The following is a 15939-nucleotide window of genomic DNA, read 5'->3' as shown; positions in this document are numbered from 1 at the left end:
AGACCTCTTTGAATGGAGGTTTTGCATGTGTGCAAAGAACCAGATGCAAATAAAGCGCTATGTAAGCCTCATCCGTTGCTGCAAGAAGAAAGTTAATCCTTAAAAAAAAAAAAGATAAGAATTTGTCACATCCCCATGAGTATTAAGGAAAGGTCAGAACTCATGAGATCATTTTGCAGTTTAAACGGATTTGATACACAGTACACAAGAAATAGAAATTACGTCTTCACACAAGGCACAATTGATTTTATGGAATTCAGGGCCGCTCTTAATTTAAATGGCTTTGAAAGAGAATTTGACAAATTAATAAGTAGCGGCAGCTGTTGGCCATAAGAGAAGTGCCAAGTTCAGAGTGACTCTGGGGAAGGGCTGTTATTTTCACATACTTCTTGTGCTCTTCTCTGGGCCTAAGTCATGGCCGCTGGTGTGTTCAGAAGATTAATAAGTAAATGAGTGGAACTTTTCACACCAGCCTCTAGTATGGAGATTTACAATCGCTTAAAACTGTTGTGAATAGAAATTCATGGAAGCATTTTGCTGCCTTGCTAAGCATGCTTACTACAAATGAAGTCCTACAGTGGGAATAACTTTTGAGTAAACATGCTTAGGATTGCCTTGACGATCATTAGCTTTATGCCTTTCCTGAAGTCACCCTTAACCCCTTATTTGTTCATAACAGGGAGCTGTTCTGAAACCAGAATTGAAACGTGATCCAGTCAGCACACGGGTAAAATTAAAGATAGTCCCTCATCTTTTGCGCTCCAGGCAAGCTGCAGAAACGTTTCCTGCAAATATTCAGGTAATGTCTTCACCTCATAATTCTCAGCCTCTTTGAATCCAGGCCTTAACACTCTGGCTTTAACTGTAACCTTACATCATGGGCAGTGGCGGTTACCGGATTGTTTTGTTTTTTTATTTTATTTTATTTATTAATACATTTATATTCCACCTTTTCTCCAAGACAGCATTGGACTAATGCTATACCATAAAGCTTTTTGGGTACTGGATCTGAGAGCACTTCTATGCTAAACAAGAAGTGTCGCATACAAGATACCTTTATTAAGAGCAATTTATGTTAGACACTGTTTTTCATGAACTACTACTGATTTTTTTAAAAAAACAATAATAATTTGATAGAATATGATCTTTAGTGAGACACAGAAAACTTTGAGAGGATTTTTTTAATGTCGCTCCATAAACATTCAGTTCCTAATTATGCCTTTCATAAATAGGACAGATAGGTTCAGAAAATAACTGGAAATAATATCGACTGTTTCTAATGAGCTATTTTGTTCTGTTAGGTGGTCTACGATGGACTTTTTGGTGCAAATACCAATGCAAAACTGAGAACCCTGTCTCTTCAATTTGTGCATCATATTTGTGTAATGTAAGTACTTTAATATTGGTCATGCCGCCATATGCGGAAACATATTAATGGGAAATGGAATATAGAGATAAGCCTGAAGATTTACGTTTCTGAGGGTTTTGTCCTCTTGAGCAACAATACGGCACTATGCCACCAGGAGAGATTTATTACTATTATTTTAATATTCTATTTTATTTCATACGCTGCGCTTTTAGTCCTGACAAATAAGAAAAATAAAAGAGTATATTAGTTGGATTAAAACTGTTAAGGTGGAAAGTAAAGTTTAGTTGGATACAACCTGAAAACTAAAACACAGCAAAGCAATGTAGAATATTAAAATAACAAAAACACATGAAATTGGCAGAAGGATACCTAAAAACTGCCACATTAGTACAGTGCTATCACCTAAATGCTTCGTTGAAGAGTTAGGTTTTCATTGGATACCGAAAAGTGAGCAGTGACTGGGGCCAGTCAAGCTTTCATTTGGGAGGGCGTGGCACAAGATCTTGTTCTATATCAGGGATGTCCAACAGGTTGATCGCTATCTATGGGTCGATCCATGGGAAGTTTTGGTAGATCACTTTCGATCGCTGACTCCTCCATCTGGCCCCAGTCCCCTTGCCCCGCCCTCTAGAAGCTCAACAACTTTGACCTGAAACCCCGCCCCCCAAAAAAACCGGGAAGTTATTCCTAAAAAAACCTCAACAACTTTGACCTGAACCCCAACAAAAGAAGGGGTCGATTACTGCCAGTTTTTAATTGTGTGAGTAGATCGCAGTCTCTTGGAAGTTGGTCATCCCTGTTCTATATCAAGGAAAACCCGTGGCTATAAGGATGTTGTCAGGGGCAGGGGAGGAAGCCAGGGGGATACAGAGAGCCTCTGGCACTCCTGAGGAGCAGCGCCTTGCCCAGCGATGGAGAAAGCCATACCTCCAGTGGAGCAGAGTGGGAAGCGGGGAGCCAAGCAAGGGGAGGGCTCGAAGATGCTACTGAGAGCCCAAGCGCCCAGTGGCGTAGTGTGGGGGGTGCAGGGGGGGCCGGCCGCACCGGGCGCAACGTCTGGGGGTTAGGGTGTGCAAATCCACGGGTTAGGGGGCGCAAATTACTTGCCTTGCCCCGGGTGCTGACAACCCACGCTACGCCACTGCAAGCGCCTCACCTAGCCCTGCTGGCCAGGAGGCAGACATGCTGTTTCCGTCGCCCAACTTACGCATAGGGATGAAACGTAAGGAGGGAAGGCGGAGATTTGGGGTGTCTTAAGTTCTTATGTTGGGGGAGAAACCAGAAGAGGCCGCTCCAGGAATCTGTCAGTGACTAAGACAGACATGAACTTTGTGTTTCTGCACTGTATATAGTTTGCACCAATAAAACCTGTAAAAGACAGGTCGGAGTCCTGCCTAGTTACTCACGAGCAACCACCACCAGCACCTGACAGGTGTCTTATTTAAAAATACATCAAAACCTTTAATCTTCCATGTGTTGCATTTCAGTTGCCCGGATGGTAAGATAAAGCCACTGGGCCCGATGCTCCTGAATGGATTGACAAAACTGATTAATGAGTATAAAGAGGTGAGTTCAAAGGCTATTTCTAAAGAGGGACTTCAGTCGAGGAGTCCGTCCACATGCCCGTCTTTTTTGTATCTGGGGGAGTTACTTCATATTTGCTATAGCTAGAACCAAGAAAGAGAACAAGGGGGAGCCTGCAGTGCAACAATTCAGTGTGTTCTCCCTAATAAGAATGTTCTCTCAAAACAGGCCATTTGGTCCCCTTCCCCATTTCTGTTTTTTGCTCATTCATCTTTCTATGGCTATTGAGCATACTCTGTCCTCATTGGGCTATTGATTTTTCGTTGTTTCTTTCCATTTTGGCTCCATTTCTTTTGGCTGCCACCGCCTGGGTTTCCTAGTGAAAGTAGGTTTGGGGTTCTGTCCTGGATTTTACAAATGGACCGACAAGGGTGTCTCTGTCTGCATTCCTGGGTATGGTTTGGCACACTCAAGTTTCACTAAAAAAATAAACATGCTTTACACTAATGTAAATAGCCCGTGTTTGATACCTACAGCCACAATTCCACAGGGTGTGTTCAGCTCTGGTGGCCTGACCCTTCTCCTTCCTTGCAGCAGCACACGTGTGTAACACCAGCAGATCCAAGGGGTACTTGGAAGTCATTTCCTGTCTAGGAGGTTTTGACAGCTGGCCAGAGCAGATGCAGAATCTATAAGCCACCAATCTGCAGGCTGTGTGCAGGCCTGGGGATGTTCAAGTACTCTGCCCAATCTTCTCATGCACAGTTAGGGAATAATAGGATAAACTACCTACCCTGTTTCATGGGTATGATGCTCCCATCTCTGAGACTGCCAGAGATCCACATGTGAGTGTAGTAGTAGTAGTAGTAGTAGTAGTAGTAGTAGTAATAATAATAATAATAATAATAATAATAATAATAATAATAATAATGTATTTATACCCTGCCCATATGGCTGGGTTTCCCCAGCCACTCTGGATGGCTCCCCTAATAATAATAATAATAATAATAATAATAATAATAATAATAATAATAATAATGCGATAAAACATCAAACATTAAAAACTTCCCTAAACAGGGCTGCCTTGGATCATTTGAATAGTGTTTCTTGTGTCATATGTAAGTCCAAATTATACAAGTGATTCCTGGTTTGCACTGCCCAAACCTACGTGCTGTTTCAAGCTCTTGTCATGGTGCCTTATTGTATCTGCAATTTTCCACTTGCCAAGGCTCCTTTTTCCTTCTTGACAAATAAAATTAAAGGAACGAGAAGTAGTTTCACTGCCATATGTTGTGATTTTTCATCTCTGCGTGAAGAACACAGTCCCATCTGTTCCTTCACTCAGAAATGGCTCGCTGTAGATGATTATTGTATTTTTGGAACTTTTGTGTCTCTGAAACCTTTCTTGTTAGTGAAAAAGTGGTAAGGATGATGTAAAATGCAAGTGTAATAGTTGGGGATAAAGGGCAATGAAAACCTGATTGTGTATTGTTTCTCTCACTTTTATGCTGACTGGCTTTTTTTTTTTTAATAATTCAAGGACCCCAAATTGTTGTCAATGGCCTATTCAGCTGTTGGAAAACTTTCCAGGTAACAGAAATGCACTGAAACATGTAAGATGTTGGTTGATTTTTGCAAAGCGCTATGTTGCTCTGACAGCGGGCAAGCAAGTTAGTTTACCACATCACATGGCAATTCATAATGGTGTGTAGAATGTGGAATAGATAATGATCTTCTAACTGCTCCGCAGCTGTTCAGTTAAATTGGTGTGGAGGGTTGTTATTGAATGCTTGGGATAACCCACTTTCTTAAAAAAGGGCATTGTTGAAAATCTATCTGTTCTTGACATAGCTTAAAACTATGTTGGGTAGGTAGTCTTGGAGCAAAGCCTGTGATGGCATGCTTCATAAGTTCTGTGTATAGAAATTAACCTTCAAAAGCCCTATCAAAATTTACCTCTAAAAGGGGAAAGATTTGTACGATCCGAAGAGATGCCAACGGCAACTAATCAAAAACATCTCCAAAAAAGATACCTTTGACATGCTCTGGTCTCCCCTTTTCTCTTTTATTGAAGAAGAACAGGATATTTTAATGCCACCGTTACCACAGAGGTGTCTGTGGAGGGAATATATTGGTTGAAAATGTATTGTAACTTTTGAATAAATGTTTTTTGAATTAAAAATAATAATTCCTATTTCTATAACTTCTTGATTTTTTAAAATGATCTCTGGTGGTTATTAGAAAAAATAAACCTTTACCAGTAGAGGCAGGCAATTTAGATCTAGCCTGTGATTACTGATAAAAGTAATTGCCTGCCCAGCTAGTGTTACCTAGTGGCTAAGACACTTAGGTATGAACCAAGGCATTTTTGGTTGAAATCTTACCTCTGACATGCATTATGCCAGTAAGTGCCCTAGGGTGCAATTGCAAACACAATTACTAGAGAATAAGTTATACTGAACACAGTATAACTTGCTTTTTCAGTACCTGTGCATAAGATGCACCTTGTCAGGCTCCCATTTTTGCTATACAGGGCAGTGATACTGGGCTACCTTACAGATCGTTTGTAAGAATTTCTGCGTTACCATCATTATTAGAATGGCAAATCAAGCTCTGTGAGTTTGTGGAAATGGCAAAATTGATGGCAATCATTAGAGGCCATTCAAATCAGAGAATAATTAAAGAATGGGATGGAGTGAAGGAAGACATGAAAAAATACGGTTCCGGAACTGGAATATCAATAGATAATGTGTAAAATGTGCAGGGGTAAGCAAGGAAACAATAAAAGAATCAATTGAATAATTATTAAACTACAACAACACAACAAGATGGAAGAAGTTAAAAAAAATTGAGATCACACATAGGTGAAGGGGCGTGGGGGGTATAGGGAAATTTATAAAAATTCCTAATATAATATTTCTAATTGCATTGCATTTATATATAGCAAAGGGAAGTCTATAGCAATTAGGTATATTTTAATCTAGTCCACTATGTAATAGGCTTATGTTACAAAACGAATAAGGATTTTGAATTTGATGTTTGTAATTCTTTTTCGGTTTTGGAATAAAGTTAAAAAAAAAAAAATTCTGCGAATAATTGCATGTGGAGTGGTTTGAACCTTCTAAAGCAGTACACAAATACCAGGCAACATATCACTATTTTATAGAGATGTTAACCGCAAGGGTATATATTTTGCTTCAGTCTCAAAAACTGATTTTTTGAAATGCTGACGTTGTCTTTCAGCCGAATACCTCAGCTGTTCACCAAGGACCTGGCACTAGTCCAACAGTTTTTTGAGGCTCTTTCTAAGGTTAGTAATTCCTTTAATAACATGCATGCACGGACATAGGTTGTCTAGAAAACACTCCTTGTTTGTAAGGCTGGGCACTAAAGGATGTATCTCATTTCAGGAAGATCCCGACACCAGGCTTGCTATTCAAGAGGCTTTGTCCATGATGGTTGGGGCCTACACAAATCTAGAAGGAGCCCCGCGTACTCTTATGGAGGCCCTTGTGGCCTCAAACCTAATTAAGGTATGTCAACAAAGGGGTAGAGATATAATATGATGCAATATGACTGAACCTCAAGACTTGAAAGTAGTGTGTTTAGAAATATCCAATGTTTCTGTTGTGAGAGATTATTCAAATCCAGTTCTGTAGCAGGTGAAGACTGCAGAGAGTAGTCACAAAGTTTGCCTGTTAATGATCCTGTTTACCTTTACTTTTAGATGGACCTTAAAAATATTGATCCACTGTTGCTTCAAAATTGAACACAACAATAAGCAATTACAGTAGAAGTTTAGAATTTATTTTTTAAAAAACCTATAGAACCTTCTTGTACAAGCTGAATTATTTAGATACGACTATGAGAAAATTAATTGGGATGCTGGTGGCGCTGTGGGTTAAACCACAGAGCCTAGGACTTGCTGATCAGAAGGTCGGCGGTTCGAATCCCTGCGACAGGGTGAGCTCCAGTTGCTCGGTCCCAGCTCCTGCCAACCTAGCAGTTCGAAAGCACGTCAAAATGCAAGTAGATAAATAGGTACCGCTCCGGCGGGAAGGTAAACGGCGTTTCCGTGCGCTGCTCTGGTTCGCCAGAAGTGGCTTAGTCATGCTGGCCACATGACCTGGAAGCTGTACGCCGGCTCCCTTGGCCAATAAAGCGAGATGAGCACCGCAACCCCAGAGTCGGCCACGACTGGACCTAATGGTCAGGGGTCCCTTTACCTTTACTATGAGAAAATTCAGTATGATTGTAGTTCTACAAGAGAGTTCATGTATTGCAAATACTGTAATTGGATAGAAAATATTAACATCTGCATACGATCCAAAAGGTTGAACATTATTGCAAGACCATATGGTATCTGTCTTTATGCTAGACACCTGATGTTGTACTGTTTACACTTTTTAATACCAACACTTTTGGTGATATTTTGCTTTCTGGCCTCTATAAACATTTTACTGGGCCAAAAGGGGAAAGGTGCTGAAGAAATGGCAGCGTGTAGCATTTTTTAACATCTGGAGTGCCTCTACTCCACTGTTTTCCACCCACCTTGTAGCTGCCTTTCTGCTTCATGTTTATTTCATATAAGCACCTGCATTTTTTAATAACTTGGATGGGATTTGTGTAGTCCTCCTAGAGGTGCAGCGATAAAACTGCTAGCACATTTGCAAAGCTAAGCAGGGTGAAGTATTGTTTCAAATTAGATGGGGGAGAACCTCGTGTTGAGATTCCTTCATTGAAGTGGGTTGGACTAGATGACCCTCGGGATCTCTTCCAATTCTATGATTTCTTCTTTTCAGCCTCAAGTCCAAGTACGTCAGGTGGCCGTAAAGTTTGCCAGCACAGTGTTCCCTTCAGATCACATTCCTTCAAGATACTTACTTCTTTTAGCTGCAGGAGACCCGTAAGTTTAATGTTGCACTGCAGGTCAGATCTGTAAGAAGAGATTTACTGTTATAATAAGTGGTACACTTAAAGGGCGTAATTGTCTTCTGTGGCTGGCATGCAGCAGGCATCCAGAAAACAATGGGTTAATTTTCCCCATCCTTCTAGGATAGGCATGACCACATGACAAAGGTTTGTATAGATTGGCCAACTGATGTGTCTTCAACCAACTTCCTTCCCTGTCTCACCTTGGAACAGAGAAATTGCTTTATCACTTCTTCTGTCAGTTTTCTAGTTCCTGCATTTCAGCATTTTTCTATAATCTTATTCCTACTTACCCTCAACTACTAGTCTCTTATTGTTATTACTTTCTTTTTTTTAAAAAAGAAAGTCTGTTTCTTTCAAAGATTTAGTTAAAACAGAATGGGGAGCCCCCCTTCAGGGTAAAAAGGCTACTGTAGTGGCACAAAAATTCTACATGTTTCTGGATCTCTTCGAAGTTTCCCTGGCTGACACTCTGATAGTGGCTGCTGTAATCTGTGCAGCGGTCTCTTAGGACAGATACACTCCTCCTTTAAAGATACGGTGCCATTATCAGCCTACGATTTGGTCCTAGAACTTTTACCAAGAGCATCTCTGCTTAAAGGGGATTCTACTGGTCTCTTCTCCAGACTGCATTTTCTTCTTCTTCCCTATCATTTTCCACCTTCTCTGTCTTTTGCTAGGACACGGTTCAGTATTGGGATGTAGGCATAAGAGGCTGGTCAGTCTGTAAAAATGTTTGTCAATTGGGATGTAGGCTGTTATGCCTATCGGGTGGTTGCTCAAGAGCGCACAGATCCCTCACTGGTCTTTTCAAAGGCCTTATTATTGGTGCAAAGCATTTACAGTGCAGAACGCCTAAACTCCATGTCTTCCTCAGTCACTAGCAGAATCTGGGAGTGGGTGGTCCTTAAACATTCCCCAGCAGAGTAGTTTCTTGACCCCCACCCGACGCCTCCCCTCTCTGCACGAAAACCTACTGCTCAGGGAAGGCTTGGGTAAAGGGGGACCTGCCTCACCCCCGCTTTGCTCAGGCACGGTGTCCTGGCTCTTTCTTGCATCCTCCGAGCCCTGCAGCTCTTCCCCACTAGAGGCGGAACCTCCCTCCTCCACTGAGGAAGTGCTGCTTCCCATGATCTTTAGGGGCTCTCTGTAATCCAGCTGCCTTTCCACCTCTCGCCTCTGAGCTGATGGCAGTTCCCTGACATAGGCATAAGAGGCTGGTCAGTCTGTAAAAATGTTTGTCATTTCATCCTGCAGGCAAAGGCAAGAAGGGAGGACAGCTTTATTGTAGCTGCACATCGTGGCTTGATGGTATGAGGGGGTTAAACCAAAGATTTGCAGTTGGTACAGTTTTAGAGAATTGGTCTTGCATTTGCCCTGTTGCATTAAGACATGCTCTAATTTCAATAACAGAATGCAGAGTGAAACAGATTATAAATATAAAAAAACCATTACACATACCTTTGTAAACAAACCTTTTTAAATACTGTACAGTGTATAAAAAACATTGGCAATAAAAGCTAGTCTAAAAGGAAACTGTCATCTTGATAAATTCATCTCCACTTTAAGGGCATTTGAAACTGATTGGTCCCAGCGGTTCTCAACCTGTGGGTCCCCAGATGTTGTTGAACTACAACTCCCATCATCCCTGAGCTCTGAGCTTGCTGGCTAGGGGTGATGGGAGTTATAGTTCAACAACATCTGAGGACCCACAGGTTGGGAACTGACAGGGCAGTCCATGCTTTCTTTGGTGGGAAAATTTCTCAGATTTGTGGCCATCACTGAAAAGGCTCTGCATCGCGCTCTCTATGTGTGTGTATGTGTGCACAAACTGGCTTTCCCCCCTTAATTTTTGAAAGACGGGAAGAAGTACATGGAGAGGCACAACGCGCGCTGAGAACGATTCCCGGCAAAAATGAAAAGGAGAGCGGTGGTAAACAGATGCCTTCCTTCCCAGAAATGGTCCAGTATATTCAAGAGAAGGTACAGAATTTCAACTTAACTCCTGTTGACTAGTAATGTCTGTACAGAATCTAGTCATAATAATGCAACATACACAGCCCACACCAAAAAAATAGAATGGTGTGAAGACTGATGCTTAATCTTAACAAGTCTGGTGTCATAAGCTGCCTCGATGGCTGAACACCTGGCAAGCCTTTCTGAAGAAAGGGTGATAAATAAACACCAGCCCAGAAAATATTAAGCAGAACCTTGAGAAATACCAATGAAAGACAGCTGTTTCTCTTTCTTAGTGCTTCCTGGACAAGGTACTTTGAGATAATTGTGTTTCTCTGCTACCTTTTGGATACCAGCTCTGTTCCGATACTAATAATAAAAAGAGCAATTTGCATTAGTCCTATGGGCCACACCTCATTTGTTAAGGTCTTCTGGGGAAGTCCTTCATTGGGTGTCTTCTCTGTATGTGATTAGGCTAGAATCCATTTTGTTACAAACTAGTCAAGTATGTGCTTCTGTTTTGCCTCCCTGCAAGGCTCAAATGTTGTTGGGCGATACATTTTAATTGCACAGGAATTAGGTTATGGTTGTTGAGTTGTTGAGCACAAGCTGCCTGGACATCTGTTAGATATTTTGTGTCCTCCCCCCCCCCCCGCTTTAGGCTTCTCACAGAATGAAAACACCTGCTAAATATATGACAGGGACTACAGTCATGCCTTTCAACCCAGCTGCTTTTGGAGAGGTATGTGTATCACTTTCGCAAAATTTTGTGTCCGTTCTGATAGCTCTAACCATATACCTTTCTCCCACATGAACCTGCCTGAAATTTAAGATTTGCGTTGATGTCCTCTGGCTTCTCACATTGGATTGTTAGGTGGGAGATGGCATTCCTTTTGTGAAGCTCTGTTGCCCAACAGGTGAGGGAGGCACCAACTTTATCCTTCAGAAGACAAGCTGTGTGGTTGTATAGAGTTCTGACATGAACATTGTCCTGCGCATGATGCAGTCTAAGCTAAACAAATTAAAGTCCTATTGATTCAGCTGAATGGTTCAGCTAATTTTAACACATTCCCATAGAAACAACGAGGAGAACACTCTTCTGGAATCATACTTAGACTAACATTTGAGCTGCAGGCTGCTTAACCAATTTTGCAGGCGTTTGCGCCAAGGCACTATACAAAATGTTGTTTTTCACAGTTGCAGTTCTTGCAGAAATGCACATATTGACTTTTTTATTTGTTTCTTTAAAAAAGAAAGAAAGAAAGAAATGCCCGAATTTGAGTGCTGGAATAGTGTAGTAACCAAGAGACTGACTTAATTACAATTGGGAATTCACCATTTGAATCTCAGCTCAAGCTTTGAACTCACTGAGTGGCCTCATGCAAGCCACGCTGCCAGCCTCAGACTCCGTGTGCAACTCTGAGATAATTATACTGACCTACCTTACAAAGCTGAGGCAATATATTTGGGGTGCTTTGAACTTTCTGAAGCTCTATAGCAGGGGTCTGCAACCTTTAAGACAAAAAGAGCCACTTGGACCCGTTTCCGAAGAAAAAAAAACTGGGAGCTGCAAAACTCATTATAAAAATAACTTTTTTGTCACTTTTTTATTATTTCTTTGTTTGACCCCTCAGAATTACTCCTCCTCATAGAAATAAACGTTAAATTAACAAGTTACCTTTTTGTGTGTGTGTGTTCTTCACTCCCCTTCAAAACAGTGACCAGCGTACATGCCCCCTTTCAATGCAGTGACCAGCGTACATGCCCCTTACAATGTAGCGGACGGGAAGGTGACGTCGGGACGGTGCGTGACTAACGCATACACCGCCCCCATGCGATGTCACAGCCAGTACAGCGCCCGCCACAGTGGGGAGCATCGGGGCGCACAGTGCGCCTCCTCCCCTCGCTAGTATCCGCCCCGGAGCTGCGGCAAAGGTGTAAAAGAGCCACATGCGGCTCCGGAGCCGCGGGTTGCAGACCCCTGCTCTATAGGAATGCTAGCTAGTATTACTAAATTGGGAATCTTGGTTCAGGGAATGAAGCCTTCTGACCGATAGTGATTGTTGTTCCCAATGCCAAGTGGCCTGTTTCCCTAACCTTTTATCTTGTTTTCTTCTGCTGCTTAGATTGTCCTGTACCTCCGAATGTGTCTCGCTCACAGTTCTGGTGTGGTGCCCACCTCTCAGAGCTTAGCCGAAATGCAGGATCATGCTCCAGCTATTGGCCGTTACATTAGAAACCTTCTCTCTGGACACGTCATAACATCCTCTTCCTCAAAGGGAGGTGAAAGCAACCCTGTGCAGATCTATATAAGCCTTCTTCAGCAACTGCTGTCTGGTGTTGGAGGTGAGAAACAGCGCTCTGCGGAGGTTGAAAGAAAAGACTCCCTTTGCTATCTTTTCCTTTCTGATTTAATCTATTAAAGGTTTAAATGAAGACGAGTACAAAAAGTGAGTATAGAATAAGAAGGAACCCCCAACCTCCCCTTTAATCCAGTAATACTAGGTCCACATTTTGTTGTACAGTATTGCAGTATGAATGCAGGAAGGGGGAATAAAATTAGTAATATAAAACATATTCTCTAAACTGCGGTAATACATATTACAATGCTGTTCCAGATTGGGGCTTCAAGAGAACTCTAATTATACCAAATTTATATAGACAATACAACTATCTAATAATAATAATAATAATAATAATAATAATAATAATAATAATAGTATTTATACCCCGCCCATTTGACTGGGTTTCTCCAGCCATTCTGGGCAGCTCCCAACAGAATATTAAAAATAGAATCAAACATTAAAAACTTCCCTAAATAGGCCTGCCTTCAGATATTTTCTAGAAGTCGTATAGTTGTTTATTTCCTTGACATCTGATGGGTGGGTGTTCCAGAGGGCGGGCGCCACTACCAAGAAGGCCCTCTGCCTTCCTCTCTGTAATGTCACTTCTTGCAGTGAGGGAACCGCCAGAAGGCCCTCGGAGCTGGACCTCAGGCCATTTTGTTTACGTAGTCTGAAACCCCCTGCCGTTGGCCCCCTCCTATATAAATCCGTGTTGTTACCAAATTCATTAAAAAGTCTTAATGAATGAGCACTGAAAAGGTCAGTGCAGTGAGTGCTGTCAGTCACTAGGTCAGCAGCAAATAAATTTGCTTCCTGAAGACATAAGAATTGTTTTGATCCTCTAGGAGGACAATGCTTATGTGCTCTGGCATTCTGTTTCCATTGCCAGCCTGCGGTACTCATGAGCAGGGCATGAGAGCGGTGGGCTTTCCCAGTTGGCTGTCTCCACAGCTTGGTATTCAGAGGTATACCACCGTTGTACATGGAGGTTCAATCTAGGTATCATGGCTAGTACTCATTAATATACCCATTCTCCATGATTCTGCTTCGTCCCCCCTGCCTACAAAAATGCATCTTATGTTTCTGGCCATCATCACATATTGTGGAATTCCGTAAGTTTAATTCCCCTTCCTTGCTTTAAACTATCCAGGTCACGGTGTGTCTTAAAAGGCTTCTGGATGTGTCACCTTAAGCTAGGTGTTAGGGCTGGGGAGAACATGGAGACGTCTGACTCCTAGAGAAGAACAAGGAGGAGTGATTACTGTTTTTTTATGCCTTGTTGTCTTGTGTACGATGCCTTTTTAAAAAAACAAAACAACTCTTTTCTAATCTTGCCTTTCCACCCACATAAGCAGAGTGTGACCCTTTTGTAATTCCACTGTTCGGCATGTCTTCCATTTCCTCCCAAATCCTGGGCTTTCCCCACCCCCATCTTACATCACTTCCTCTCATCACAGCGACACCGGAAGTGGCATCACTTCCAGTATCGCAGGATTTTGGCAGCTGTGCCGCTCACTCCTCCATCTTTCCTGCTTTCTGGTTCTGTTTGGGTGAGTCTTTGGTGGCGTGGCTTCCCAAACTGCCATGCGGTTTTGAGAGAGTTGCATTCAGATTTCTGTCTTTCTTTTAAGAGAGGAAAAGGAAATGCAATTGGTTTTGGTTTTTTCCTTTTCTCCACAATTCATGATTTTTTTAATGCGTTACCAAATTACCATCTTTGGCGATAAGCATTTTCCAGTTTTCAGCTATTGTGCTGTTTTGGAATAAGCTGTTGTATCTCAAGGTGTATCTCAGATTGACACCTTGTGGCATCGCTTTCTGGACTCCAGAGGCTGGCGATCCTGTCTAGTCTCTGGGTTGCATTTCACTCTCTTTGGCTTGGACTTGGGTGAGGTGCATGTCATGAATGGTCGCATTTGGCTTGGTTTCAGCTTCTTGCTTCACTTCAGCTGCCTGAAACATTTAGGAGCATCAGAAGTGACTTGCCAGCAGTGCATGTGAAATTTCAGCCCATGGGTATTGCGTTGCTCTTGGGCAGAATGACTCTTGTGTTCTTGTAGCATCCTGATGTTAGAAACACCTGTTGGCGCTATGCATGCGAGATGCTACACCTCATCTTTCTGCTAGTCATTATGTGGTACATTTGGCCAGCTTGAGTTCTCAATGCTTTTAGGGGACCAGCAACACAGTCCTAACCATATCTAAAGGTAAAAGTAAAGGAACAACTCTGGGTTTGTGGCACTCATCTTGCTTTACAGGCTGAGGGAGCCGGCATTTGTCTGCAGACAGTTTTTCTGGGTCATGTGGCCAGCATGACTAAACCACTTCTGGTGCAGCGGAACACCGAAACCAGAGCAGTGCACAGAAACACCATTTAACTTCCCGCCGGAGCGGTACCTATTTATCTACTTGCACTTTTGGCGTGCTTTCGAACTGCTAGGTTGGCAGGAGCTGGGACTGAGCAATGGGAGCTCACTCCGTCATGGGGAATCAAACTGTCGACCTTCTGATCGGCAAGCCCAAGAGGCTCAGTGGTTTAGACCATAGCGCCACCCGCGTCCCAGTGCCACCAATCCTCTTGACTTCATTCGGTCTTAAACCCATATCAGTGGGGTTAGGATTGCAGCCTAATTGACTTTTAATTTAGTATTGTAAGTATCCTAGATTTATTTATTTTTAAGCAGTTCCTAACAAGTTTTCAAATGTGATGGCAATTTTCTTTGGTAGGAGCTTCAGTGTTAAACGGTATTCTTATTTCTGCCAAATGTTTTGACATGCAAAGTATACCTGTAAAAGAAAATCAGCCTTGGTGTTGCTTTATATATTTGTTTGCAATGTTCTTCGCATGTTTACTTTGTAGGCAGCAAAGGAGAGAGCATACCAAAAGCTGCTGTGTATTTGTACTGACTTTAAATAATATGTCAACTTGCCACTTCTCTATTTTTGTTTTTATAATACTACGTAGGTTTGCCAGTGATGTACTGCCTTTTGGAGGTTGTTTCTGTCTATCCTGAAAAACTAGCTGCAAGATTTGTAGACAAAATGGATTGGATAAAGGTATGTCAAAATACTACGAAAATTGTGCATTTTCCCCCCCAGGAAATGATGCATTTTGCTCCAGTTAGACAGACTCTTTTGCATGACTCCCAAAAGATGGAATGTATGTTTTCCAAGCTTGGGGCCTGGATTTGTTGACGATGGTTAACATGCAACCTGTGTCACACCCGTGCTAGCCCGGTATCTGTTTATGGCGAGGCATCTGCGTAAATCACTTAGGGATTCATTTTAAAGGTCTGCCATTGGGAAATTGGTATGGCATTGCCCTTGAAAATATGATAATATTAATGTTCCAAACAAAGTAAGGATGAAATACAAAAGGGGATTGTGACAATTTCTCTTTAAAGAAGTCGTTTAAAAATGACTTTCAAAGGCAAAATGGTACAGTGTCCAGTTCTAGAGCAATTAAAAAGGAATAGAATGGCTTCTCAGGGATTGGGTCTGTATTGATTACTTATATTGTCCAGGCTGTCTTTAGTCTCCTTGAACTTGGTATTTCGTCTACCTGAACTGCACACAGGTATGGTATTGGAACAACTTTGTAGGTTTGGCCAAATTCCCTCAGAAGTAATGTTGGTGCACAGTTCTTCAATTCTGCTTTTTTTGGGGGGTGCTTTTGCAGTTACAACTCTGGAAAAAATGCCATTCCGGAGTAATAATAATAATTTATTTATTTGGGTGGGTTTCCCCAGCCACTCTGGGCAGCTTCCAACAAAATAGAAAAAATACAATAAAACATCAGATACTAAAAACTTC

At 42.0% G+C, this 15939-nt stretch overlaps 1 protein-coding gene across 5 annotated transcripts in view; it reads left to right on the top strand.

The window, feature by feature from the left end:
• Positions 1-15939, top strand: part of ECPAS (Ecm29 proteasome adaptor and scaffold) — a 76522-nt gene that overhangs the window by 13383 nt on the left and 47200 nt on the right. For 4 of the 5 annotated variants that reach the window (XM_081176056.1, XM_081176054.1, XM_081176055.1 and 1 more), the window contains 12 exons: positions 680-799; positions 1302-1387; positions 2857-2935; positions 4434-4483; positions 6137-6203; positions 6304-6426; positions 7696-7799; positions 9685-9808; positions 10443-10523; positions 11908-12127; positions 13584-13676; positions 15092-15183. In XM_081176056.1, the coding sequence (XP_081032182.1) occupies positions 680-799; positions 1302-1387; positions 2857-2935; positions 4434-4483; positions 6137-6203; positions 6304-6426; positions 7696-7799; positions 9685-9808; positions 10443-10523; positions 11908-12127; positions 13584-13676; positions 15092-15183 (1239 nt within the window). The remainder of the gene's footprint in view (positions 1-679; positions 800-1301; positions 1388-2856; positions 2936-4433; positions 4484-6136; positions 6204-6303; positions 6427-7695; positions 7800-9684; positions 9809-10442; positions 10524-11907; positions 12128-13583; positions 13677-15091; positions 15184-15939) is intronic. The other variant, XM_081176057.1, reaches the window with a different exon arrangement.

The sequence above is a fragment of the Podarcis bocagei genome (assembly GCF_964188305.1).
Source record: "Podarcis bocagei genome assembly, chromosome: 17".
NCBI classification, from domain to species: domain Eukaryota; kingdom Metazoa; phylum Chordata; class Lepidosauria; order Squamata; family Lacertidae; genus Podarcis; species Podarcis bocagei.
This window is presented reverse-complemented; position numbering and strand designations above follow the sequence as displayed.